General features: G+C 37.4%; 4 protein-coding genes across 7 annotated transcripts in view; 3 read left to right on the top strand and 1 right to left on the bottom strand.

The window, feature by feature from the left end:
- LOC134825336 (agrin-like) overlaps positions 1 to 25385 on the bottom strand; it is a 91823-nt gene that overhangs the window by 26597 nt on the left and 39841 nt on the right. The window lies entirely within an intron of this gene.
- Positions 4042 to 14633, top strand: LOC134825334 (asparagine synthetase [glutamine-hydrolyzing]-like). Of its 4 annotated transcripts, XM_063837509.1 has the most exons (14): positions 4042 to 4213; positions 5220 to 5312; positions 6936 to 7087; positions 7240 to 7361; positions 7836 to 7956; positions 8092 to 8139; positions 8698 to 8856; positions 8971 to 9108; positions 9251 to 9436; positions 9631 to 9806; positions 9938 to 10062; positions 10212 to 10317; positions 12610 to 12682; positions 12983 to 13598. In XM_063837509.1, the coding sequence occupies exons 1-14, from the start codon at positions 4114 to 4116 to the stop codon at positions 13187 to 13189; spliced, it is 1806 nt and encodes a 601-aa protein (XP_063693579.1). In that variant the 5' UTR covers positions 4042 to 4113; the 3' UTR covers positions 13190 to 13598. The 4 variants fall into 4 exon arrangements, with proteins under 4 accessions (XP_063693579.1, XP_063693580.1, XP_063693581.1 ...); XM_063837510.1 differs by lacking the exon at positions 8092 to 8139; XM_063837511.1 differs by lacking the exon at positions 5220 to 5312.
- LOC134825445 (uncharacterized) lies at positions 14960 to 19136 on the top strand. Its single transcript, XM_063837620.1, has 3 exons — positions 14960 to 14965; positions 15888 to 18515; positions 19128 to 19136. Exons 1-3 carry the CDS (start codon positions 14960 to 14962, stop codon positions 19134 to 19136), a joined length of 2643 nt encoding a protein of 880 aa, XP_063693690.1.
- LOC134825361 (uncharacterized) overlaps positions 19238 to 25385 on the top strand; it is a 31153-nt gene continuing 25005 nt past the window's right edge. The window contains exons 1-11 of the mRNA XM_063837538.1: positions 19238 to 19265; positions 19741 to 19886; positions 20259 to 20398; positions 20497 to 20651; positions 21060 to 21168; positions 21302 to 21431; positions 21588 to 21777; positions 21924 to 22054; positions 22210 to 22296; positions 23121 to 23268; positions 23444 to 23573. Of these exons, the coding sequence (XP_063693608.1) occupies positions 19238 to 19265; positions 19741 to 19886; positions 20259 to 20398; positions 20497 to 20651; positions 21060 to 21168; positions 21302 to 21431; positions 21588 to 21777; positions 21924 to 22054; positions 22210 to 22296; positions 23121 to 23268; positions 23444 to 23573 (1394 nt within the window). The remainder of the gene's footprint in view (positions 19266 to 19740; positions 19887 to 20258; positions 20399 to 20496; positions 20652 to 21059; positions 21169 to 21301; positions 21432 to 21587; positions 21778 to 21923; positions 22055 to 22209; positions 22297 to 23120; positions 23269 to 23443; positions 23574 to 25385) is intronic.

Genomic DNA, 25385 nt, shown 5'->3' on the forward strand with positions numbered 1-25385 from the left:
GGCAAAATTTCCATAAGATGTAAATCCAAGCACTGGCCTGTTCTTGGTCCAGTGGTGTAAAGAAAATTGATTTTTAGAGATTTTACCGGCGTATCCTCTAAAATCATCTAATTTGTTCAATTTTAGGGAGGGGCCGTGCGCCACAAGGGTAAGGGGCAAACGGGGGGTGGGGGGAGGGGGCGCTTTTTCAGTGGGGGGGGGGGGGGGGGGGGGGCTTTTCAGCGGGCGGGGGGGGGGGGGGGGGGTGGTGCCAACAGGCAACGTCACTGTCTTGGTCAGATAAGAATGAGAGAAAACATGCATGGGTAGCATGATACCAAATTCAAAACCATCAACAGGCTCACAATTTCTAATATTGAAAATAAAATAATTTCAATACATTGATACAGTTCGCTATTTATGTTCAAATACTGACAAGAAATTCCTCATGCGGCGTGTGTTATAGTTGTACTACACTATACGTGTATAACGCTATAATGTAACCGAGCAGCCATTTCAAATGCTATTGTTCCTCAATTACCTACTATACCAAGCTGTATTGTTTTCCATATATTTTACATTGCCCTTGACTGAGGTTCGCTTTTACATAGCCCTAGACTGTGTACGCTTCTCTCGTTAATGCTGGTTTTATTTGGTAGTTGACGTTCGGTATAACCGGATTTTCACAATGGTCAAGATCTCAAGATCTGGTCTCACCGTCTTTTAAAATATTTGTCCGCTCACTTTTCAGATCACGGTCTTCCGTTCCCACTTTCGATAAGTCTTCCTGTCACTCTGTAACATGGTTTATCAATAGAAGAAGCTGTCGAGATAATTGCTTACCTTTTGCGCGTAAGCCCAACTTATTATAGCTTATGATCGTTTTGGATTTTTATTGTTAGCCTTCTCAATAGTTTTTCTGTTGCTCTCGGATTTATGATGTATAGCGATAAAAAACGAGCGATCTTAATACGTTATCTCTTTACAAAACCAGGTTCCTGACTCGTTATTTCCCTTTAAAAATACATTAATTCCTCGTCTCTAAAAATGTTATGGATTTCCTATCTCACATCTCATAACGTAGTTGCTGCTCCTTATTAGCAAGCAGTGACACAGCTGTAATTGGTGTTAGAAATTAGTGTTCTCAAAACAGGTCTTCAGTCGTTCAGTGAAGAGTTGTTTCTCAACATGGTGGTGAGCAAACGAATAATGATTGAAGTGTACAGTAAATGAACATTTATACGAGAAAGAGCGAGGAAAATAATCCATTTGTATAATACTCTTGGAATGTTAGAACTCTGGAATAATTTTCCGAATTGAATTGCACTTTTTTGACTTTCATAATTCTATAAATTTGCGAAGAAGATAGATGCACATTTTGAAGTTTTGAGTTTTCCTTATGTCTCAATACAGATGTCTGGAAATTAGAGACATTCTAATTTTAAAGTTACTGATTCCCACACTATAATCAAGACAGTGAGTGAATGTGTGAATCATGATGCTTCAATGTGTGAATCATCATGATGTGTGACCTCCATATTTGTTCAGTATTACATAACGAACCCGGACCATGAAAGCTTCACGTCTGCACTTTGCAGGCTGTAGGATCTGCAGCAACAATAGATCGTATATAGATGGCAGAAAAGCTTACAACATAAAGTTAATTCTCAATATTTACATATAACCATTGTCTAGATGTACTATACATAGTGTGTCTTATGTTAATGACTAACGGTTCCTTTAGTGTAAGAGCGTTTGCTTAGAGAGGATGGTGCTTCATTTTTGCACATTTTCCGTGAGACTGATGTTAGGTTGTGTTTGATCGGATAAAGTTACTTCTGGCGTGTGCAGTAAATGAACATTGCGAGAAAGACCAAGGAAAATAATTCATTTGTATATTATACTTGGAGGAAGGTTGGAATGATTTTCCTAATTTAATTGCACTTTTTTGACCTTCCATATTTCTAATTAGGACGGTTTTGAAGTTTCATTTCTGCACATTTTCCGTGAGACTGATGTTAGGTTGTGTCTTGTGTTGATGGGATAGAATTACTTCTGATGGGCTGGATCCGTCTGATGCTGTTCCTCGTGTGGTGGGCTGTAAATTTGAGTGCTGATTTCTGACAGTTTAATGGTTGATTATTGCGCTGCTTGTAACCGTATGATACAGTGTCCTGAGGAACACCAGCGCCGATATCTTTAGTATCAATTAGAACATATTGCTGGTCAATAAAACAACGAGCACAAGCTATAAATCAGATAAACGGGGTTGCTAAGTTTTATCCAGTACGATCGATCATAGCAGTAGCTCGAATGATTACTCATATTACTGACTACTCATCCATATAAGTATTTACCCGGTATATTGTTCACTCGTGGACACAATATAATGATACTTCTGCATTGTGCTAAACCTCACCACTCTCTACTCTCTACTCACCACTCTCTACTCACCACTCACCACTCATCACTCACCACTCTCTACTCTCTACTCACCACTCACCACTCACCACTCTCTACTCACCACTCTCTACTCACCACTCACCACTCACCACTCACCACTCACCACTCACCACTCACCACTCACCACTCTCTACTCACCACTCACCACTCTCTACTCACCACTCACCACTCTCTACTCACCACTCTCTACTCACCACTCTCTACTCACCAGTCACCACTCACCACTCTCCACTCACCACTCACCACTCACCACTCACCACTCACCACTCACCACTCACCACTCACCACTCACCACTCACCACTCACCACTCACCACTCACCACTCACCACTCACCACTCACCACTCACCACTCACCACTCACCACTCACCACTCACCACTCACCACTCACCACTCACCACTCACCACTCACCACTCACCACTCACCACTCACCACTCACCACTCACCACTCACCACTCACCACTCACCACTCACCTCTCACCACTCACCACTCACCACTCACCACTCACCACTCTCTACTCACTGTGGGTACAATTATTATAAGTCTTGTAAAGCGGGACAAGGAGCTTGGGTACTGGATCATCATCCTCCCTATAACTCTATAAGAGTTAGCATAATTATAGCTGTGGCTATCTCCCTTGTGCACACTGATGCACAGTATTTAATGTGTAATGTAGCAAATCCTATCGCTCTTGTGATGAGTGAGTGTGTGTGTGTAGCTGTGTAATGGTATAATGAGTGTACACGCAGGCCGCAATTTACCTGCCAGCACGGGTAGGATTAAATGACTCTTCTTTTGTACAGATGCTTGTATTCCTGGATCGTTTTCCTGTGTTTTGTAGTATTAACTTGTAGTTGTACCTATAGGTTCACTTGCTTTGATATTCGCACTGATACACTTTAGCCGCATCATCTAAACTTTGGTTTGTGGATTGTGCGCACTTGTGACACTCGTTCACTTTTTGTTAAGCTGACGAATTATATACATGGTCCATCAGTTCAGTTGCTGCTTTTACTTCGGTCCAATAACTTCGCATCCTTATAACATATCCTTGCCTACGATCGTAATTTGTTTATTTCGCCTTTAAGGATAGAACGTCGTTTCTGCCTTGCTATTAGATTTGTCTGATAAGTTAGATTTGCCCATAAATCGTATTCGTTTATGTATAATGTACATTTTTCGTTTTGTATTGCACTAACTTATATTATTATGATCGCTTAATTAAAGTGATTACTTAATTAAAGTGATTACTTAATTAATGTGATTACTTAATTAATGTGATTACTTAATTAAAGTGATTACTTAATTAAAGTGATTAATTAAAGTGATTACTTAATTAAAGTGATTAATTAAAGTGATTAATTAAAGTGGTTAATTAAAGTGGTTAATTAAAGTGATTAATTAAAGTGATTAATTAAAGTGATTAATTAAAGTGATTAATTAAAGTGATTAATTAAGGTGATTAATTAAAGTGATTAATTAAAGTGATTAATTAAAGTGATTAATTAAAGTGATTAATGAAAGTGATTAATTAAAGTGATTAATTAAAGTGATTAATTAAAGTGATTAATTAAAGTGATTAATTAAAGTGATTAATTAAAGTGATTAATTAAAATGATTAATTAAAGTGATTAATAAAAGTGATTATAGGGGGATGCACCAACCCAAATATGTTAGTAAGCTGGGATCAAGAGTTCATCGCAGATAAGAACAAAATATTTCATTATGGCTGTATAAAACTTGTTATACGATTCCAGAAACTCAACACAGGTGAACTTACACATTACTTACACATTACTTACACATTACTTACACATTACTTACACATTACTTACACATTACTTACACATTACTAACACATTTGATATAACTAACATATATCAAATGTGTAACTTATTTTCAAATGTGTAAATTATATAAGTTTTAATCTAATTACAACACTATAAATTCATTACATTTATCGAGTATTATGTAAGTATGTATTGCGATGGAAATATTTTAAGCGGGTAATCCGGATCATTAATCCTGTCCAAATCCAGGATACATAACATGCGAAGACTTGAAAACTCGTATGAAAAGCATTAACCCATTAGGGACGATAGGGTCGTTTTTATGATCCACCTTTTATAGAGGACAAACCAAATTACTAAACGCTATAACGAATCTATAGCATATATGCTCAAAATTTATTGGGCTAATATATAGGGTCATAAAAACGACCCTATCGTCCCTAATGGGTTAAGTGTAACATACATTGTAAATTTCAGTACATTGTATATTGTACATTTCCTTAAAGTAAAGCTCGTGAAAATTTCCATTCATATCGGGCTGGCCCAAAGCGCTATACGTTACAACTCTTTGTTCACGCGGTAGGTTTGACACGTATCATTATTCAACTCGAATCTGTAAAGGGCGTTGAACAGTGGCTCGAATAACAAAACATCATCAGTGGTTCCAATAGCGCTAATGGCATCACTAGTGTCTATTTTACATGGAGCATGAAATGGGCGTCAATTTAAAATGGCACCATCGGATACACTGGATAGTTCATACTTTCAGCAACATGTGATCCATATTTGGCGATTTCAATACCCTACATGATGAATGGCGATAACAATGATTTCTGTGAAGATACAAACTTTTCATCTCATTAACCTCCAAATTTTCCTCGAGATGAACACCGGAACGTATTATGGAAGTGCCGGTGTTATCACGTACTGTTCCGCACTCAGAGACATATAGAAATACTCATAAAATAGGGCAATATACATTTCAGTTGATGACCGTCCAGCGTGGTTCGCTGTTTATCCGCCTCGTGTAGTAGCCGGACATTTCTCCTACAAGGCATCCCCTAGAAAGTCTAAAAGTAGTACGTTTAGTTGCAATGCTCAGGGCAATCTTTTAGTTTACTCTTTCTCATATTCTCATATTCTCATAGTAGTGTTTAGTACTTTAGTTACTAAAGTACTAAACACTACTATAGGGACAAAAGGATTTCGCGATTATTTTGGCCAAAAATCGCGATACCGCGAATTACATTTTGCGGTATATCAAACTATACATAAAATTTGTCGCAAATAATGGGAAAAATCGCGATTCCGTACATGCCGCGATTTCCTTTTGTCCCTGCTTTAGTAGGAAGCACGAGATCTATACCCTTCACAAATCTTTCATATAGTTGACCGTGAACCTAGGGTATCAGTCTGACTATAACTCTTGATTCAATGCTTTAAAAACAGTATTATATGTTTTTGTACTTTTTTTCCTGAGTGTTTTGTTCCTGCAATTTGTGCCTCAGTAACTTTATCGTTTCCCGGAGAGCTGGCTGAAATTCTCCGACTGATAACAAAAGCCTTATTTTCACCATCAGTTTCTTAAATCTTGTTAACTGGGAATATCCGAATATTATACAGGGTGAGTTGAAAATAGTGTGTGGAAAGTAAAAATCTATAACTTTTTTTATGAAGGAGCAAATTTTGAAAGGTGAATTGCTATCAGTTCATAAACTTTACATATTTCATTCTTGCCTCTCATTTGATTCTAACTCATAATTTGGTTGATTTTTGGCAGTTTTCCAAAAAATCTTAAATTCGTCCTAATGGGGTTCTCAAATCGTGTGCCCTGAAAATCGAGTCTAAAAATCTATTTTCTCCTACATTTTTAAAGCAATCACCCTGAAACTTTCAGGATATGTTCTAGGGATCATTTAAAAGAGATAAGCCAGACAAAATTTTGAGATAGGCCTTTTAAAAAATTTTATTTGATTTTGAAAATCGTCGACCTCAAAAAATCATCAAAAAACGAGGTCCAAGATTTTCAAAGTCGAATAAAAATTTTTTAAAGGCCTATCTCAAAGTTCTGTCCGGCTCATCTCTTCTAAATGATCCTTAGAACATATACTGAAAGTTTCAGGGTGATTGCTCAAAAAATGTAGGAGAAAATAGATTTTTAGACTCGATTTTCAGGGCACGCGATCAAAAATCGCTCGCGCAATACAATTACCACACACGCGCTGACCTTTGACCGGCAATAATTTCGGCTAGGAACGATATTTTTCCACGGCAATAAAAGCATCTGATAGATATTACTCCCCTCTATCAGAAACAACTAACTAAAAAGTCGATTTCGAGAAAATTTCCATGAAGACCCCCCTGCCCCCATACAGTCAAGTCGGCTATAGACAATTGTCTTACACGTTATCAATATGTCCTAGCTAATAAAGGACGATGGGTTGAGCAAATTATTAATTATTAAGTATTTTAATTGTATTATTATAAAAAGTATATATTTTCATTTCCTAAATATGCAAAAATTAAGTGGAAATTTTATTTGTCAAAAAAATTAGAGCCATTTACTTTCCACACACTATTTTCAACTCACCCTGTATAAATTTATTGACATAAAAATTCACATCTATGACCAGACGTTGAAACCCCAAACCCATATTAATTATCACTATTAGTATTAGCATGTAACATTTATTCATCTTCAGATGACCAAGCCTGGTACCCAGAATGCACGTCAATAGACAACATACCATATGCAGCAAAGTACAGACCTATATCCGTTGACATATACCCCGGGGTAGTCCTTATTGCTAATGCTGACATATTCAACTATCATGACCTGCAAGAAAAATATAAGGTTTGTGAAGTTTATTGCTATTGAACTTTTGCTTATATAGTGTACCTTAGGTTCAATATTTAGAGTTAGAAAACGCAGCTTAGGTTAAAAATTGCATTATGAAATATGTCGTTAAAGTATTTCAATATTAACTTAACTTTAATCTTATCTAGTTCCAATTACAAAGTGATCGACCGGAGGAGATTTTAATCCACATGTTCAAACTCCACGGCATGTCCGCTGCTCTGAACGAAATACAGGGAGAATATTCCTTTATCCTCTGTGACAACGAAATGTAAGCTGTTTCTTTTTCTGAACGTTTATTATACAGGTCACTTACACAAGTAGACACTAAGAAATGCTTCGTCCCGATCTTAAATATTTTATTTTGACTTAATAACGACCTCTATCGTTAATATGATTGATAGTGTAGTGTGCATTGATATCTTTATGGATTTGAACATATATTTTTGATCTTGGATACAGAGGAAGGAGATGCATGATAAGTAACCCAAAAGTAACTCAAAAATAAACTAAAAGTAACTCAAAAGTAATCCAAAAGTAACTCAAAATTGACCCAAAAGTAAACCAAAAATTACCCAAAAGTGACCCAAAAGTGACCCAAAAGTAACTCAAAGGTGACCCAAAAGTGACCCAAAAGTGACCCAAAAGTGACCCAAAAGTGACCCAAAAGTGACCCAAAAGTGACCCAAAAGTGACCCAAAAGTGACCCACAAGTAACCCACAAGTAACCCAACTAACGTGTCAGGTCCTATCTAGTAAGAGATGGTACAGGAACAAGAGGACTATACTATCTGGAGTACCCTCACAGGAGTGGACCAATGTGTGCCGCTCTGAGAGCTAGTCTTCTTGCTTCTTACCAACATTCTGTAAGTTTATTTTAGTAACGTTATTATTTAAGTGAAAGAGAAGGTTTGAGATAATAAAGTAAAGAAACGATAGATTAATGTGTATTTCTGTTTAAGTGCAACTAAAATGTAAGTTGATGATTCAAAATCTATCAGCATCGAATAGAGTTACACGATAAGAAATTCTCGTATGAATGCGATAGGGTATGTTTTACAAGAGCATGCAATTAATTGCAAAAACTTTAAGTTGCAAGGAGGAATGCATTATTTTATAAGTTTATATGATGCGATAGGGTATGTTTTACAAGAGCATGCAATTAATTGCAAAAACTTTAAGTTGCAAGGAGGAATGCATTATTTTATAAGTTTATAATAAAGCAACTAAAGAAAAACCAAATATAGTAAAATCTCAATATACCGCCGCCGCTCGGGAGAACGAAAAGTGCATGATATAAAACGAAAAGTGCACGGTATGGAAAATAAATTTTCGTATGAAAGCGATAGGGTATGTTTGATACTTTTAAAAGATCATGCAATTAATTGCAAACATTTTAAGTCGCAAGGAGGAATGCATCATTTTATAGAGCAACTGAAGAAAAACAGTATAAAACCTCTACAAACCGAAAATAGCATTGCATAGATACTGTTTGATTGCTACTAAATCCGAATTTAAATTTTATCAATTACGTACTATCGTATAAGCACTTGCAGCATTTGTATAGAACATTTTCAGTAGTTTATGACGTCAAATCCTTTTATCAGGTCGGACAGATAAGACATGTTCCTCTTGGTTCTATTATCTACGGTGATAACAAAAAAGAATGGAGGAGAAAAGTTTTCACAACTGTATTTCAACAGCCATCCTATAGGCTAGACCTGCTTTCTCCACCTTGTAAAAACGGCATTTCCGCCTTGGGCCAGGTACAACTCCAAAAAATATTTCAATTTGTTCCATCAGTTAGGATACACCAGTATTATATCATTTCTAAATATCAATACTTTTGTATTATGGTTCTTGATGCAAATTTATTTCAGATGAGAATGCGTCTAAGAAACATAATAAAGCAAAATATAACGTGTCGAAGTAAGAGCTCCACAATAGGAAAAGTTGGGTTGTTGCTTTCTGGTGGTCTGAACTCCAGAGTTATTGGAAACGTTCTTAGAGATTCTCAAGTAAGATACAAACTAGCATAATTGCATGTTTGTATCGTTTGAAAAAGCTTGATAACACAGAAATATTATTATCAGCAGTTCATGGGCATACGTATAAATTTTATCATGTTTGCTTATATGATAACAGTTTGTATTAATTTAGGTGAAAGGACTTAAAACGTTCTTTGTCGGTACAAAGTCAGCCCACGAGCGTAAATCGAGTGAGAACGGAGCAAAATCTATTAGTTCCATACATCACGACATTATGTTCGATCCGAAACAGGCTTTTGAAGATATTCCTAAAGTTATAGAATTAGCTGAAACTTATGATACGTCGTCAATCAGAAAGGTGAGTGGATTTTAATATTTATAGGACGTACATCATATATACGTAGTTTTCGTCTACGATCAACAAAAATATTATTAATCAATTCTAATAAAACTATTTGTTTTGAAAGATTGAAAATTTGAGCAATTATCTATTTTTAACTTGGTATCATGCGTTCCGAAAATAAAACTCACTCGTGTCTCCGAAACATGTAGGCGTTACTCCTGTTCACTGTGTGCAAGTACATACACCAACACAACGCTATTGATGTGCTATTTTGCGGTGAAGGGTTAGACGACATCGCAGGTAGCCAGATCTACTACAAGCAAGCTAAATGTGCACAGGAGTTCCAGACTACGTTGGAGAACAACCTTAAACGCCCCATTGGCAGGTTAAACATTATTCAGAATAAAGTAAATTGATATCCAGATTTTGTATGATAATTGAAAAACTAAGAAAAATAATCAACTGTATTACAGCACATATGGTAGCTTGGTTGGTAACAACATTTCTTTTTCTCAGAGAAGTTTACGATAAGATTGGAAGTTGGTTTGGAATAAGAATAGTTTTCCCTTTCCTCGACCCTCTTTTCACGTCTCACTACTTAAACTTCTCCGCTGAAGACAGGATACCTAGATTTGGAATTGGTAAAATAAATTAAAGATTTCCTTTTAATTCTAATAACTACTGAGAAACAATTAATGTAATAATAAAGTTGCTTCGAGTGATATTAAGATAAATTAGCGTGTATAACTGATCATTAATGAACATATCCCCAACAAAAACATATTCTCAGAGAAATATTTCTTTCGAGTTTGTCTGGATCACAGTGACTTGATAACGGAGGAGGTGCTCTGGAAGCACAGGGAGGATTGGGTTGATTCAGCTAGCAGCTACGACAGGTGAAAAAGCTGATTAACTAAATGACTTGTTAAGTTAATAAATTAATAACTAATTTACGAATTAATTAGTTTTTAAGTTAATAACTTAATAACTAATTAACTAGTTAACTGAAAAATTTGTAGTCTCCAATTTGGCTTAGATTTAAATCAGCTGTGACAAACTGGTAAAGAATCGTATCGCCGAAAGAACCAACTCTCTATCGTACTTGTAACGCGTGTTATTGCAATAATAAGCTGTGGCCTCGTGACGTCATAAAGTCCCTCAGTGCGCGCTTGCATAGCGTAATTTACATTACAAATGTTTATCATCGTCAATAAAACACGTGTAACTCACTCGAATTTTAGAATTATGACTATTATCCTAGTTCTCCAAAATCCTTATAGTTTTGGCTATCATCCTAACTAAAGGAATAGTTGATTTGATGTACAGTGCTCACGTCATGATTTTAAACAGTGATATATATAGGTTCTTGAACAGTGGCGGGTGAATGTACGGTTAGAAAGTTTCTGATATTACAGTTCTTATGTCATATGTGATAATTTTGGATTGTTTTCATTGCTTAATTACACAAGTAGGGAGACTGTACCGATTATTTTTCCCCAGTCCATGAAACTCTAACGAATTTAGAAAGGATCTAGATAAGTAGGAGTTTGTTCAATTCCGAGAGCAATTATAGTTATAGCATATAAGCGAAATTTCTAACATTAATCCGCATGTGTCAGCCAGTACAGGAGACAATAAGTCTGGATACTTTACGGCCGCGTTCCTCTGGGACCATTAGCAGAAGTAGCTTCTATCAGAACAGTGCCGTGGGAAGAGAATTCCCGCCAAAATACCCGGTCTACCAAATAGTAATACTGATGGGATCGGAGTGTACAGTGTGCGGTGTGTTTTGAATTAGTCTTACGGCTTACCTAGTTGTTATCCTAATTGCATTATCATCGGTACATAACATAAATAAACTACTGGTAAGTTTAAATACCAAGTGCAAACGTGTTCAGTCAATCGACCCACTGAACAACTATAGAATTTCCAAGACCCTATTATTCTCTGGCCATATATTACGGCACGATCGATTGTTAGGTGGCTAAACGACCAACGTTAATCAATACAATTCTAAAACTATGAGCTAGCACTTTAATCTAAAAATACACTTTTTATATTACTCCTGATTTTTACATTTCACGTAAAACATTGTCGCCACAGGTTGATCATGGACACTAACAGCTTGATTTGCGATAAATGACTAATGAGTTTCTCTAAAGTTAACTCTAAAGTTGTGTAGTCCAGTCATTTATGGACATTTATGGAAATGAACCTGCAAATATTCAAATACTCACGAAACTTTGCACAGACCTACCCGAAGGTATGAATAAACGATTTTCGTTTGGAGACATTTTTTGACCGTGGAGAAAACCCAGGAGGGCCACGCCCGTATTGACCCAATAACGTAACCGACCCCTTGCTTCTGAAGGTCGTAGAGACTTCAAAATAGGCTTGAACGAAGCCGCATATGCATGTTTATATAGGAGTTATTGAGCAACACATGGCCTAAAATCCTTGCTTTTCGATAAATTCGCCAAAAACCATTTTGGGCGTGGTGCTGAGCCCATTTTTGATAGGATCGTGATAGAGTCTTTAGAGAGGGTGCAAAAGAACCGCAATTAGCATATTAATATACGACTTACGAACAAACATATGCCTTAAAGTGATTACTTTTTCATTTATTGGCGAAAAACTGATTTTCGGTTCCAGAAATCATGCAAAACTATGGATATCTAATAAATTGGGCTATGAAGGCCCTAAAGGTTTTTGAATGTGTGCAAATTGTGCAGAATGGCCATGTTTATATACAACTTATGAAGCAACATGTACCCTAAATTACTTACTTTTCGAGTTATTCGGGGAAAAACATTGTATTATGTCCATTTTCTACCTGTAAAATACAGTCTCACGAGCTCTTCTGCGCGCGCAAGGGACTTTATGACGTCATAGCCAAAATAATACAAACGCTATTTACACGCGTTAGAGAGCAGTTAGAGATTTAGGAATTTCGACACGTTGCTTAGGTTGCTATTTGTCACAATCTGTCAAAATATGAGGACAACTTTTTTTTCAGTTAACTGGTCCTTTAAGCTATTATTAAAAACAATTTCTTTAACCAAGCCACAAAGATATTCAGTCTTAACTGGCTATCTTTGTGATTTGGCTGAAGCCATAAGAGGTGAAATAGAATGCTGTAATAATAGTGGTTTCATTTTTATTTTAAAATAATGACACGTCTTGTTCAGGTTCTGGGTTAAAACATTGCAAAGGTTGTGCAGTAAATTCGTGGACAATGAAGAGTTTCAAAAAAGAGACGAGGTATGTTTATAGTTATAACTTGACCGATTTTTGTTTTACTTAACCTAACTTTTTGTATATAAGTAGTGTATGTATTTTAGATTAAAAGTGTTGAACTATAAATATTATCAAAGGGAAATACATCATATCATAAAATTTAAGTTTTCCGAGATAAGATGCGAAAATGAACCAATTTACTTCATTTCATAGAATTTCAAATAAGCATATGACATTACACAATTTCATTGGCAAATGATTTTAAAATCTATGAGCCAAACATCTATGATAAACCAGACAATGACCAAATTCCCCCCTCGCCAGACCTACTCACACAACTCTCCACTAACAACAGAAGAATTCTTATACCGTCAAACATTCGAGAAGATTTTCCCAGACCAACAGTCCTTAGTGCCAGCCATCTTCAGACCGAGTTTCGGAGTAGGAACGGATCCCTCGCCCCGGACCTGGAACATTTATCCTCAACACTTGTGTGTCGACTTTCTGGCTACTGTTCGCATGATGATTTGATTATTGTTGTTGGCTGTTTGTTCTTTTAGTTAGACTGCTATTGTTAGTGTTCACTGTTCATTCAAATTCATTTGATCGAGAGACCTGATCAAGACGCGGCATATTATAGTTTTCAACCCAAAATATTGATGAAATGCTTTCGGTTTAAACTGTTTTGAGTGTTTTTATATGACAGTATAATGTGAGGTCGACACTTTGCTTTACTTCGAGCCCTTTAAAAAGACCAAATCAAACGAGTTAAAGACAAAAGTCGGACAGTTTCAAATGCATGGGGCTACGTAAACGTTTTATGAGATCCAGTTTTCTTTTTGATAATGATGTGTGTTTGATATCGATTTTGTTTCTTGTAAGAATATTTGGGGTTGTTTATTTCTTTTCTGTGACAGAAAAATTTTATATTCTATTTATTAAATCATGTGGTTTCATTCTGATTGATCTATGAAATTTTTTTGCAAAGTTATAATCTCCGAATTCTAAAGCCTAGCTATAACAATTGCACGAAATATGGATTCTGGCTGTGGAAATTAGGAAAATCTATATATGGACGGATTGCTTTTTACAGCTGCCACTCAAGGTTTTTAGTTGAATACCTCTACAATCAGAATTTTCACAAATTGTAGTTATGCGTTAGTAATGACCAAATCTATAACTGCAGGATTATTTTGATAAATTTTTAAGTTTTAATTAGGTTGATAAGGAACAAATAAGATAATGGGCTGTCGGCGATCACCCAATATCACGAGCTCGTTTCTATACACGATATGATATATAAATATATATAAATAGAATTAACAATTAAATAAATATAAAGAAAATAGGCTTCAGATTTAACAAGACGTATTATTTAATCATTTTCATGCCATTTTCTTCAATGGAATATAAATCCTGTATTTATGGAAAAGCATGTCTTGTCAGCTATAATCTATAAGGTACTAATACATTTTTATGATGTCATACTTATATATTCATAATACATAGACATAATCATTAGGTACGTGTTATTTTTATCATTTTAAAGAGGGTGTGGTCCGTGAATCAGGTGTTTAGCGAATTATTTTAATTGACAAAATGGTTTAGCAAATAGTTGAATACGCAAAATACTGATCACGTTTTGATGATTGTGAATTACGTTACCCACTACGACAGTCGCCGCCCAAATATTGTAATTTTACGATGTTATGTTTTCATTCAAATGTTAGAAGGTTAGAGAAATTAAACAAACAATGATCAAGTACCCGAAGAAATATTTCGAATATTTGAGTGTGATCTCACGTATGATCCAGATTGAACACCTCCTTTTTACTAGATAATTAGATAATTATAGCGATGTTAGTATGTGAGACGCATTTCTATGATGGACAATGATGTCTAGGAGTGGTATTAATCGATATTCTGGCACGCTTTTCGTTTCTTAGTTCAGATAGTTTTCTTAAATAGTTGTCGACAATTATGTGGTTTCGTATTTGTATTATTTGTTTTTTATTGACATGCTCAGCAAGCAAAACAGTTGGTGAAGGTAATCGTAAAGGTAAGGGAATGCACATTTTGATTTTCAACAGGGGTTTTTCCGATATTGCTTATCAGTTATAATAGAAGAATAGACATAAAACAGAATCCTCAAAATATAATAGACACAACTAAATTTTTTAAATCTTAATGACAAGATAAAAACATGTCAACCTTATATAATATATTAAATATGAATGTCGTATTTAAACTGATTTCTAAACAGTTGCTACAACCCTAGCTCATTTATAGCAATTTCACGACATGACTGTATGTGCGTAACTTTGTCCTTAGCTGTAGAATAGTCGAGAATCGTCTAGTTTAGTTCGGCAGCAACTTGGGCTGTCATATTTGAATGTGTTTGTTTTTTAATATTGCATTACAAATGCATGTATGCGATGAGAAAGGGTTGACTAGAAAAGCAGAACAATCGAATAACAATATTAACTCGTATCACCTTAATAACACCAGAATGTGTGTGTGTGTGTGTGTGTCATGTGTCTGTCTGTCTGATCGTCTGTGTGTAATTTCCGGTCGGTTATACAAAAAAACGGTAAGAGTTACGGGACTGGTTTTTTCGGTATAGTGCCGACAAAGCTCTGATGAAGCCCATAAGAAAAAATTTTTTAAATCGGCCGGTGGTAAGTGGTTTAATTGATGGCTTTGTACCACAAATGTTACATAAAATAGCTTGAGCAGAACGGCAAGAGTTACGGGGCTTGCTCGCTCTCTCATTACTGTATAATATGTTAATGTTATAGCTGCATTTAAGTAGCGTCATAATTAGATTAGCCCGGAAGATTCGCTGTAATGTTATACCATAAGCTTATTAGGGGAGGGGGGACTGTTAGTGTTTGGGGTCTGTTTGGACTGCAGAGAGAGATAGAGAGAGTTCATACGACAATGTTATGCGTGTTTTCAAATATAATAGGCGGGTGTGGTGCGGAGTTAACAAGGGTTAATTTCTATAACGATTTAAATAAAAATGGAAAGCGGTTCAAGACGGGAGTGATGAGGTGTAATAGTCGGTGTTCAGACCTTATGATCATGGAATGTGGTGCCTCATGGCAAATAATGACTTAATTATCCACAAAAAATAACTGATTATGAGATTATTGTTTAAGAAACTATTGGGTCACCTAATGCGGGTTTTGACTCAGCGGGTAATTACTCCTACCCTTTTTAACTGCAGAGTAACAACAGAGTAATTAGTCAACAGATCGCTCATGTTGACACTGATTTCAGCAAGTCCAATCCTATCAACTACAGCAAACACTCAATGTACTTTGGAACCTGGAATGTTTTATCTTTAGTCAGCTCATCTTCACAGCTTTATCAACTCAGTCAGAACATTGATCACTACAGTCTTGATATTTTGGGTATTACTGAAACTCATATGCCAGGATCTGGAAGTACACTTTTGGACAATGGTAGTCTACTTATTCATTCTGGTAGGGGAGATGGTATCAAAAGGCAAGGGGTTGGCCTATGTCTTTCCAAAAAGGTCAGGAACTCCCTGATCTCTTATGTACCTACATCAGAGCGGGTCTTAACAGCTAGGTTACACGGCAAACACCTCAACATATCTGTTGTTGTAGCCTACGCTCCGACTGACGGTGCTGATGACGGAGAGAAAGATCGTTTTTACAACGTTTTATCAGACACGTTTGGTGAACTGCCCCGACATGATCTGAAACTGCTACTGGGTGACTTCAATGGAAAAGTTACTTCAAACAGATATGGATTCGAGGGAGTTATTGGTGGAGAATCTCTCCATAGTTCATCAAGCGACAATGGGACCAGGCTCATGGATTTCTGTGCAGCCAATCAACTTGTTATTGGTGGAACTCCGTTCCAGCATAGAGACATCCACAAGGGTACATGGCGGTCTCCCAACGGGTTAACTGTGAATCAAATAGATCATATTTGTATTAGTGGACGATTCCAACACTCGCTACTCGATGTTAAGGTATGTCGTGGGGCGGACATTGGTTCAGATCACTATCTTGTTCGTGGACGGCTGCAAATCAAACTGCAGTCGGTAGCTAAGATCACTGCTAAAAGGCACGATGTGCCTGCTATCGAACATTTGCGAAACTCGTCTAAGGTTCAAGAGTACAACGTGGCTCTTCAGAACCGTTTTGATTGTCTGGCTAATGAGGTCAACCTTGAGGACATGTGGGATAATTTCAAGCAGACAGTCACTGATGTCTCGATGGAAGTGCTTGGAAAGCGTCCCCGGAAGGTTAAAGAACAACACCTTTCGCAAACCTCTAAGAACTTGATAGAGCAACGGGGAATGTTCAAACGGAGGGATCCCACTTCAAACGTCAATAGATCAGCCTACTCTAAACTTAATAAATTAGTTAAGAAAAGTTGTAAAATTGACGACAACAACTGGGCTACTAAAATAGCGACTGATCTAGAGGAGGCTTCTAAGAAAGGCCAGCAAAGGGAAGTTTGGGATAAGATAAAGAAGATTTCTGGGAAAAAGAAGAAGAAAGTGGGTATGTCAGTTAGGGATAAGGATGGTCATTTTATTACAGACCCGGACAGTCAGAAGGAAAGGTGGAAGGAGCACTTTACTGAGCTCTTAAATCCTCCACTATCGGATGCCAATCTTGATGACCTCGATGGTTTGCCCTCACAACCGAGTTTTGACTACCTTTCTTGTTCTGATGGACCTCCTTCTAGAGATGAGATTAGTTATGCTCTAAAGAAACTGAAGAACTGCAAAAGTGCAGGGGTTGATGAGATAACTAATGAACAACTTAAGTATGGTGGAAGTGCTCTTGTTGGCCAACTAGAGCTACTGTTTAAAAAGGTATGGGAGGAAGAGGTGATCCCTGAGGATTGGCTTAAAGGTGTTATAGTGGTTATCGGAAAGAAGGGAGACACCTCATACTGCTGCAATAATAGGGGTATAACTCTTAGGGCAACGTCTTCTAAGGTTCTTCAAATGGTTCTTCTTAAGAGGCTGGATGTTGGAATGGAGTGTCTTCTTAGGGAAAATCAGTGTGGGTTCAGACGGAACCGCTCATGTATTGATCAGATTTATTCCATCCGCACCATTATTCACAACTGCATTGAGTTTAACATTCCACTTTATGTTAATTTCATTGATTTTAAGGCAGCGTTTGATTCCATCAGAAGAGAGTTTATTTGGTCAAGCATGAGACACTATGGACTTCCTGAGAAATATGTTAGAATCTTTCAGGCATTCTTCAACGGAACCATGAGTGCTGTCAGGGTTAATGGTGAAATGTCTGATTGGTTCTCTGTTAATTCGGGCACTGGACAGGGTGATATCCAGGGCCCTCCTGTATTTAATTTCTGTCTGAACTTTGGAATCTTTTTGGCCGAGGTTCACAAGGCAATCAGTCATGGTGCTGTACTGCAAAAGGAACTAAAGGGTGCAGATGAAAAAGTTATTATGGATAGTGACTACGCTGATGATCTGGCAGTGATGGACAATACTGAAGAAGGGCTGCAAGAGTCCACTGATCTTATAGCTTATTACACCTCTTATGCTGGGTTGAAGATCAACGCTAAAAAGACACAATGCATGGCGATCAGCAAGTGTGCGTCCCAGCGACCTTACACCGAAAGAGACAGTATAAAGCTAACAGTGGAGGGAGAACCTGTTGAACAGGTCAGCAACTTTGTTTATCTTGGTGCCAACATCAGTGGGGATGGTACCATTGACCGAGATCTTGACATCAGGATCCAGCGTGCTAATGGTGCGTTCCATCAGCTTTGGAAGATATGGAACAGTCGAACTATAAGAACGCCCACCAAGATCCGTATCTACAAGGCTGCTGTTATTACTATTCTGTTATATGGAGCTGAAGTGTGGAACACAACAAAGAAGCAGATGAAACGGTTTGAGGTCTTCCATCTGACCTCCCTGAGAAGAATCTTGAAGATAAAGTGGTTCTTCCATGTCTCCAATGAAGAAGTTCTCAGGCGTGCTGGAATTAAGTCTATCGAAACTTTCATCGGTGCGGCTAGACTAAGGTGGTACGGACATGTTGTCAGAATGCCAGAGACGCGGTTCCCCAATTTCTTACTGGATTGGAAACCAAACTATGGAAAGAGACTGAGAGGACGACCCCGCAAAGGCTGGATGGCCTGTGTACTCGAGGATGCGGCTGAATTTACAGGTGTCGATAACATCAGCAGAGATGCAGTAAAACAGTTGGCTCTAAAGCGAGTGGAATGGAGGAACATATTACGCCGTAGAAGAGATGTGTGTGATGCAGGCCACTCCAACGACTAGGAGGAGACCTCTTCATGTAGCATGTATGTATGTATGTATGTATGTGTTTTTAACTGCGGCAGTGAAATCCCGGCCGAAGGCCGGGTTACACTAATAACTGTATAAGATGAACTAAAACTTTTTTATCAAATTGTATCACGAAATGTCCAATAGTTGTGTTGAAGAAAAGAAGTGACGTTGCCGGAGCTCGCAGCACCGTTAAAAGAGAAGATGACCCGGAAGATGACCCAGATGGGCCACCAATTCCAAATCCAATTAATCCTATGGAGATCGTTCCAGAAACTACGTTAGGTCAGTGGCAATTCCAATTACTTATCTACTAAATTGCAGCTGATTCTTCAGCTTCCTTATACAGGTCATGGGAAATAAAGTGAAATGATAGATTCAAGCTGACATTTATCAATCATCACTTCCGATTTTTAGCTCAATAATTACTCTCCCTTAGCTCAATCATTATCAAAAAATAATGCATCTTCTAGTTGTAATCTTTCAATCACGTTTATGCTATAAGTTTAATAATTGGCGAATAGATACCGGGTGGGCCAAAAGTCTCAAAAATGAACTCAAATATTTTTCGATTTGACAAATTCCTCGAACCAGTGGTGGTAGTAAGTCATACCAGAAAAAATTATTTCAATTGGCCACTCAGTAACTGAGCTATTAAGGCCAACGTATGTCCACTGACTTTTTGCCCACCCTGTATAATATTAATATAACAAACCAGTGAACAGTACGTCTCATTCAAGTGAGAATATTCGAATTTCAGTTAGGAAAAGACTTCCCGACGAGATAATCCCAGTAGCTGCCTCACAATCCCACGCCTTCCAAGAAAAGGACAAAGAGAACGCCGCTAAATATGCAATAGATCTGGACCTGGAAACAACTTCTGTTACATCCCACGGGATGGATCATGTTAGTTCATTTTCCGAGTCTTCCAGAGCGCCATTATTTCTATTTTCCTATTTCCCCAGTGTGTCTTCCAGAGCGCCATTATCTCTATTTTCCTATTTCCCCAGTGTGTCTTCCAGAGCGCCATTATCTCTATTTTTCCGAGTCTTCCAGAGCGCCATTATCTCTATTTTCCTATTTCCCCAGTGTGTTGACTCTATTAATTGATTGGTGTTTCGGTGTCCCTAATTTTGTCCCTAATTTTGTTTACACTTGGTCACTTGTCAAGGCATGTAAGGTCATTCGGCGATATTTTCTTTGAAATAAAATGATGTATTTGTGTAACAATTTGAAAGTTTATTGATAAAAAAATATCACTGACCAACTATCTGTCAGAGTGGAGAATCCTGGCTGAAGATAACACTTGATAAGGTTTACTGCGTGCGACACGTGGTGTGGTTTAAGAAGAATGGTAGTCCCCATCTCACTTGGAATTGTACCTCTGCAGACTGTGACATCTGTGAAGGAGGCTACTGGTTAGTTTTCTGTGGTTCCTGGGACAACACATTCTTGTAGAGAAACCTTTTGTTACGAATTTATTCATAGAATATGCTATTCTTCCCCTTTTTTATAGGTGTAGTGATTACTCCATGATAGTTGAAAGTGAAAGAGAAACTAAAGATAGTGTTCGTCCTGTCCCTGGCTGTAAGCATGGAGACAGTGTAAAGTTACAGAGAAATAGTGGTCACGAGTTCTACATGTGGGAGATAGCCATTGTGGGCACTCAAGGTATGGGGAAAATTATGCATTCATAATTTATGCATTCATAATTTATGCATTCATAATTTATGCATTCATAATTTATGCATTCATAATTTATGCATTCATAATTTATGCATTCATAATTTATGCATTCATAATTTATGCATTCATAATTTATGTATTCATAATTTATGTATTCATAATTTATGCATTCATAATTTATGCATTCATAATTTATGCATTAGTCAACTCATGAGGTTTAGATTAGATAATACTCGGCCCCCGTTATAATTATGTGCTTACAAGCGGTTTAAAACCCAAACTTACCATCTGTAGATTGATTGTATAGCTAATCACGTTCGTATCTTCAAAAAACTATTCGTTATTTTAATCAATTACAAATTGTTACTGCCAAATAAATAAAATGTATTTCAGAATTGAGCCTATTGTCGGAGAATCTGGTTGCAACACAAAAAAGCATTGGGTGGGATGGAGAACCTACACGAGCAATCGATGGGAACAGAAGTGGGGAATGGAGCGACGGGTAAATACTATTGCCTTATTAGTGCTGACCATGTCACTTTATTTAAAACAATGTGGACTATGTTTAGTCGAATACAGGCTTACTTGAATTTGTTTGTCATTTAAAAGTAGTTAATAAGATATTTTGTTTTTAGATCCTGCACCCGAACTGAAGGAGCCGCAGGAAACTGGTGGATGGTGGAACTTAACCAGAACTACAAAATTACAAAAGTACTTGTGTATAACAGAATGGATTGCTGTCAGGACAGAATTGATGACGCAAAGGTTTGTTGTGGGGTCGCGTTTTAAAGTCCTCATTTAACTTTTGGCTTTTTTAAAGAGCTAAGTGCAAAATACTTGTATAACGGGAAATGAATAAGAATTGACTTTTTCTAAAGCCAAGTTTTTAATTTGAATGAATAGATAAACTTCATTGCCCAGGTGTATGCAGGAGCAGTATATTGCGGTGATATTAAGGTTGAGGAAGGCAAACAAGTGTACGAGATATCCTGTCAAGGAGCAGTAGCAGGAAGTATTAGGATAGTTCAACCTTACGATTATTTAACTATCTGTGAAGTTGAGGCATTTGGAATACCGACTGATGATGTAGCCCTCGAGAACGTTGCTACAGGTATCCGTTTGATCTACTATTGACTGTTTATTGTTGATCTTATTCCATTGGATGGCAGCGAAGGAACTAAAGAACTAAAGGAATATAGGAACATTAGTTTTATATAATTTATATTTAAGTTTTACAATAATTCTAATTTAAAACAGGTAAACCTGATTGGCAGAGCAGTACAGGGTGGGGAGGATTACCATCACGTGCCACTGATGGGAATATTAACGGAATATGGGCCAGGAAGACCTGCAGTCACTCTGCAAACAACCATTTCAACATGTGGAAGGTTTAAACTTATATTTATACAATTCCGAGCATGGGTTGAAAATGAAGATGATCACGACATTTTGAAGCATCGACCAATTAGTTGGGTGCCAATTTTAAATTTGCTCGACATTAAAATAATGTGACATACACATTACATGAGGTCATATACATCAGGTGAATCTGATAGAAATGTACGATGTAGATTCAGTAGTTATTTACAACCGGGTGGATTGTTGCCAACCACGACTAGACGGTGTTCAGGTAAGATGTTACCTTATCGGAATTTATTAAGGCAGAGATTATGAAGAGGAAAATTATTTTGGGTAAACAATTCTAATCAAATTTAATTTGTGAGGATATTACGTAAGCGCTGAAACGTTCAGTGACGCACCAACGTTATGTCCGAACAAATAAATTTCTATAATCTTAAGATGCTTCTTCACTCGGAAACAAACTGCCAACAATTCTGTTTATCAGAGATATCCTTGGGAATCCAACTTTCAGTACCTCAATCGTGTCTTGTGCCATCTTCAGTAAGCTTGTAAGATGGTCATTAAAGAAAAATTCAGTCAAAACAGTGGAATTTGGGTTGCGGAAAGCTGAAATTCGAATATGTCCTACCGGTAGGACATATTCAAAATTGTCATTGCATTAAAGTTTTCTCCGGATATACTGCTTTGCAGTACTTTTATGGCAACTTGTGTTACTCTCACCTACCTCACTGATTGGTCACTGGTCAAAATTTTAGTCAAAACCGCGAAATTTCGGTCAAGGGGACGGCAGAAAAGCTCCTCTTCAAACATCTTCTGAAATCTCTTTTTTATATTCTGATGATTTTCCGTTTATCAAAACTTTCTTTGGGAATAAAACTTTGAGTACCTCAATCGTGCCATCCTCAGTAGTGAGGCGTTAGTGCCGAGTAATGCCTCTGGGTAGTGCTCCTCAATCAATCAGTAACTTCTTAGTTTACCGACTTATTGTTCATCTTTCTGTTCAGGAAATATCATATTTGAAAAAAGGACAGACCATGTAAATGAGGTAATCGATCATTCTCGTAAAATTATCACGCTGATACCCTACAACAGGTGTACGTTGGTAAAACACTGTGTGGAGCTGTTAAATGGGAGACTGACAAGACTGTGTATCGAGTGAGCTGTTTCGGGACCGCTGGTAACACTGTTAAAGTAGCACAGGATGATGAGTTCCTAGCTTTATGTGAGGTGGAGGTCCTAGGTAAGCATTTGTAATTTAGTAATGAAACAATAAGTTTCATTTTACATTCCTTTTAAGCATGTCAAGTGGTTGTTTTTAGTGAGACAGGGTAATTTTCTCTATGATGATTGCAGAATTTTGCGGTAAGTGAAATTTAAATCTAAGTAAAATCCCACTTTGGATGAATTATGTTCAGGGAAACCGAGTGTCAAGCGTGGACAATTCATAAACGTCGCTGGGGATGGTAAGGCTACACAATCAAGTACTGGGTGGAACGGGGTAGCAGGAATGGCTATTGATGGAGACACTAACGGAGACTTGCTTGGGTAAGCTAGTATGAATTTACGACAATTAGTAACTGGGTTAATTGCAAGCGTTCTCAGAATAACGATTAATTATTGTTATCAAGCTTAAAGTGAAATTTTGCAACAATTCACAGAAATAGAGTCGTGAAATAATAAAAATAATCACTGTAATAGTCACAACCTTTGGCAGTATCTAGATAGCCCGACCCCTGTCCGCGGACAAATGTCCGCGGACTCTAAGAGTAGGACTAAAGTTCGACTAAAGGATTAACAATGGTACAAAACAAACGATTTAAAATAATATCTTACCTCGTTTTCTGCTGTCTGTAGACACTTTGCCCATTGTCCCCTGTTCGCTAACAGATCTAACCCCGCTATAACATCCACATTGGCAAGCTCCTCGGCCTTGCCTCCTCTCTTCAAACTCTCAACGTACTCCTCCTCCACCCTGTGTTCGAAATGTGGAGCGTGCTCCCTCGCCACTGCTCGAGCCCTGTCCCACTTGTCCCCCAGTATAAAGGCGTCAATACTCTCCTTGTACCGCTCAATTGACAGATACGCCTCGCCCGCACTCTCGAACCTGGAGATCTCAGCCAGCCGTTCTGCTACTGTTGTACCCACGTGACTTGCTTTCATTGGCACAAACTTCAGAGCCAGTTCAAGAGCTTTGTACCAAACCTAGGAGAAGAAAAGTTAGCCCCTGAAAACTCAAGAGATCAGACGCACTGTGTTAGAATTTTCTTTAAGAATATTTGTATATTTTGAAATTTTTGCAAATGTTTGGTCATAAAAAATATATTTTTCGCACAACGTAATGGTTTTACTCAATTTACAGTACTACCTTAATCTTCTAATTTGACGTTCTGTAGATGCATTTGATAAAACCTGCTTTGTTCAACTTGTTTTATCGATACACTTGCTCGTTTTTTATAGATATCTTGGTTGCCCGACTATAGTATGAAGCAACTCATGGTTATGTTTGGATTGAGTAGTTCTAGTTGATAGATGTTTCATGTTCGGGTTGTGTGTCGTCACATACATACATGGTAAGGTCTCCTCCTAGTCGTTGGAGTGGCCTGCATCACACACATCGCGTTGGCGGCGTAACATATGTCTCCACTGTACTCGGTTGGTAGCCAAAGCTTCTGTTGTCTTGTTGTCGATGTTTTCAACACCTGTAAACTTAGCAGCATCTTCGAGTACGCAGGACTTCCAGTTCTTACGGGGTCTGCCCCTTGACCTCTTTCCATAATTTGGCTTCCAGTTCAACAGGTTGTGTGTCGTCAGGTTGTAAATATCATGTTGATTGTTAATAATAAGTGTTGTTGTATCTTTGTTTGTTGTTAATAATCTTTAACATACTTTTAGGAGTTTTATTTTTTACGCCTGCTTTTTGGTCGTCAAAAAAGTTTTAAAATCCGTTTCTTTTTTTCTTCCTCATTTTTCGATTGTTTTTTTTTTTGTACTTGCAGACAGCTTATCGTACAACAAATAACTAATTACTTTAAAACAGTCACAGCACCAGAATGTACAATAAGACAGAGTTCTTTGAGCACTACAAGAGTGCAGATCTTACAGTCGGGACAATATATCTGATCTGCTTTGCATTTGGACTCCCGAACAACATCTTAGCTCTCTGCTTCTTTGTGAAACAGCGCCTGAGATCCTCTGAGCTGAACGATCACCTTTACATATTGACCACTGTGAATGATGCATTCATTTCACTGCTCACCTTGAACTATGGTATGACCATGGTAAGATACAGAGATGTTTGGCTACCAGATTTCTGCCCAACCCAGCATATCCTCTTCAAGATGTCTCAAAGAATATCTG

This window comes from Bolinopsis microptera, chromosome 13 (assembly GCF_026151205.1).
Source record: "Bolinopsis microptera isolate Bmic1 chromosome 13, MBARI_Bmic_1.0, whole genome shotgun sequence".
Taxonomy (NCBI): domain Eukaryota; kingdom Metazoa; phylum Ctenophora; class Tentaculata; order Lobata; family Bolinopsidae; genus Bolinopsis; species Bolinopsis microptera.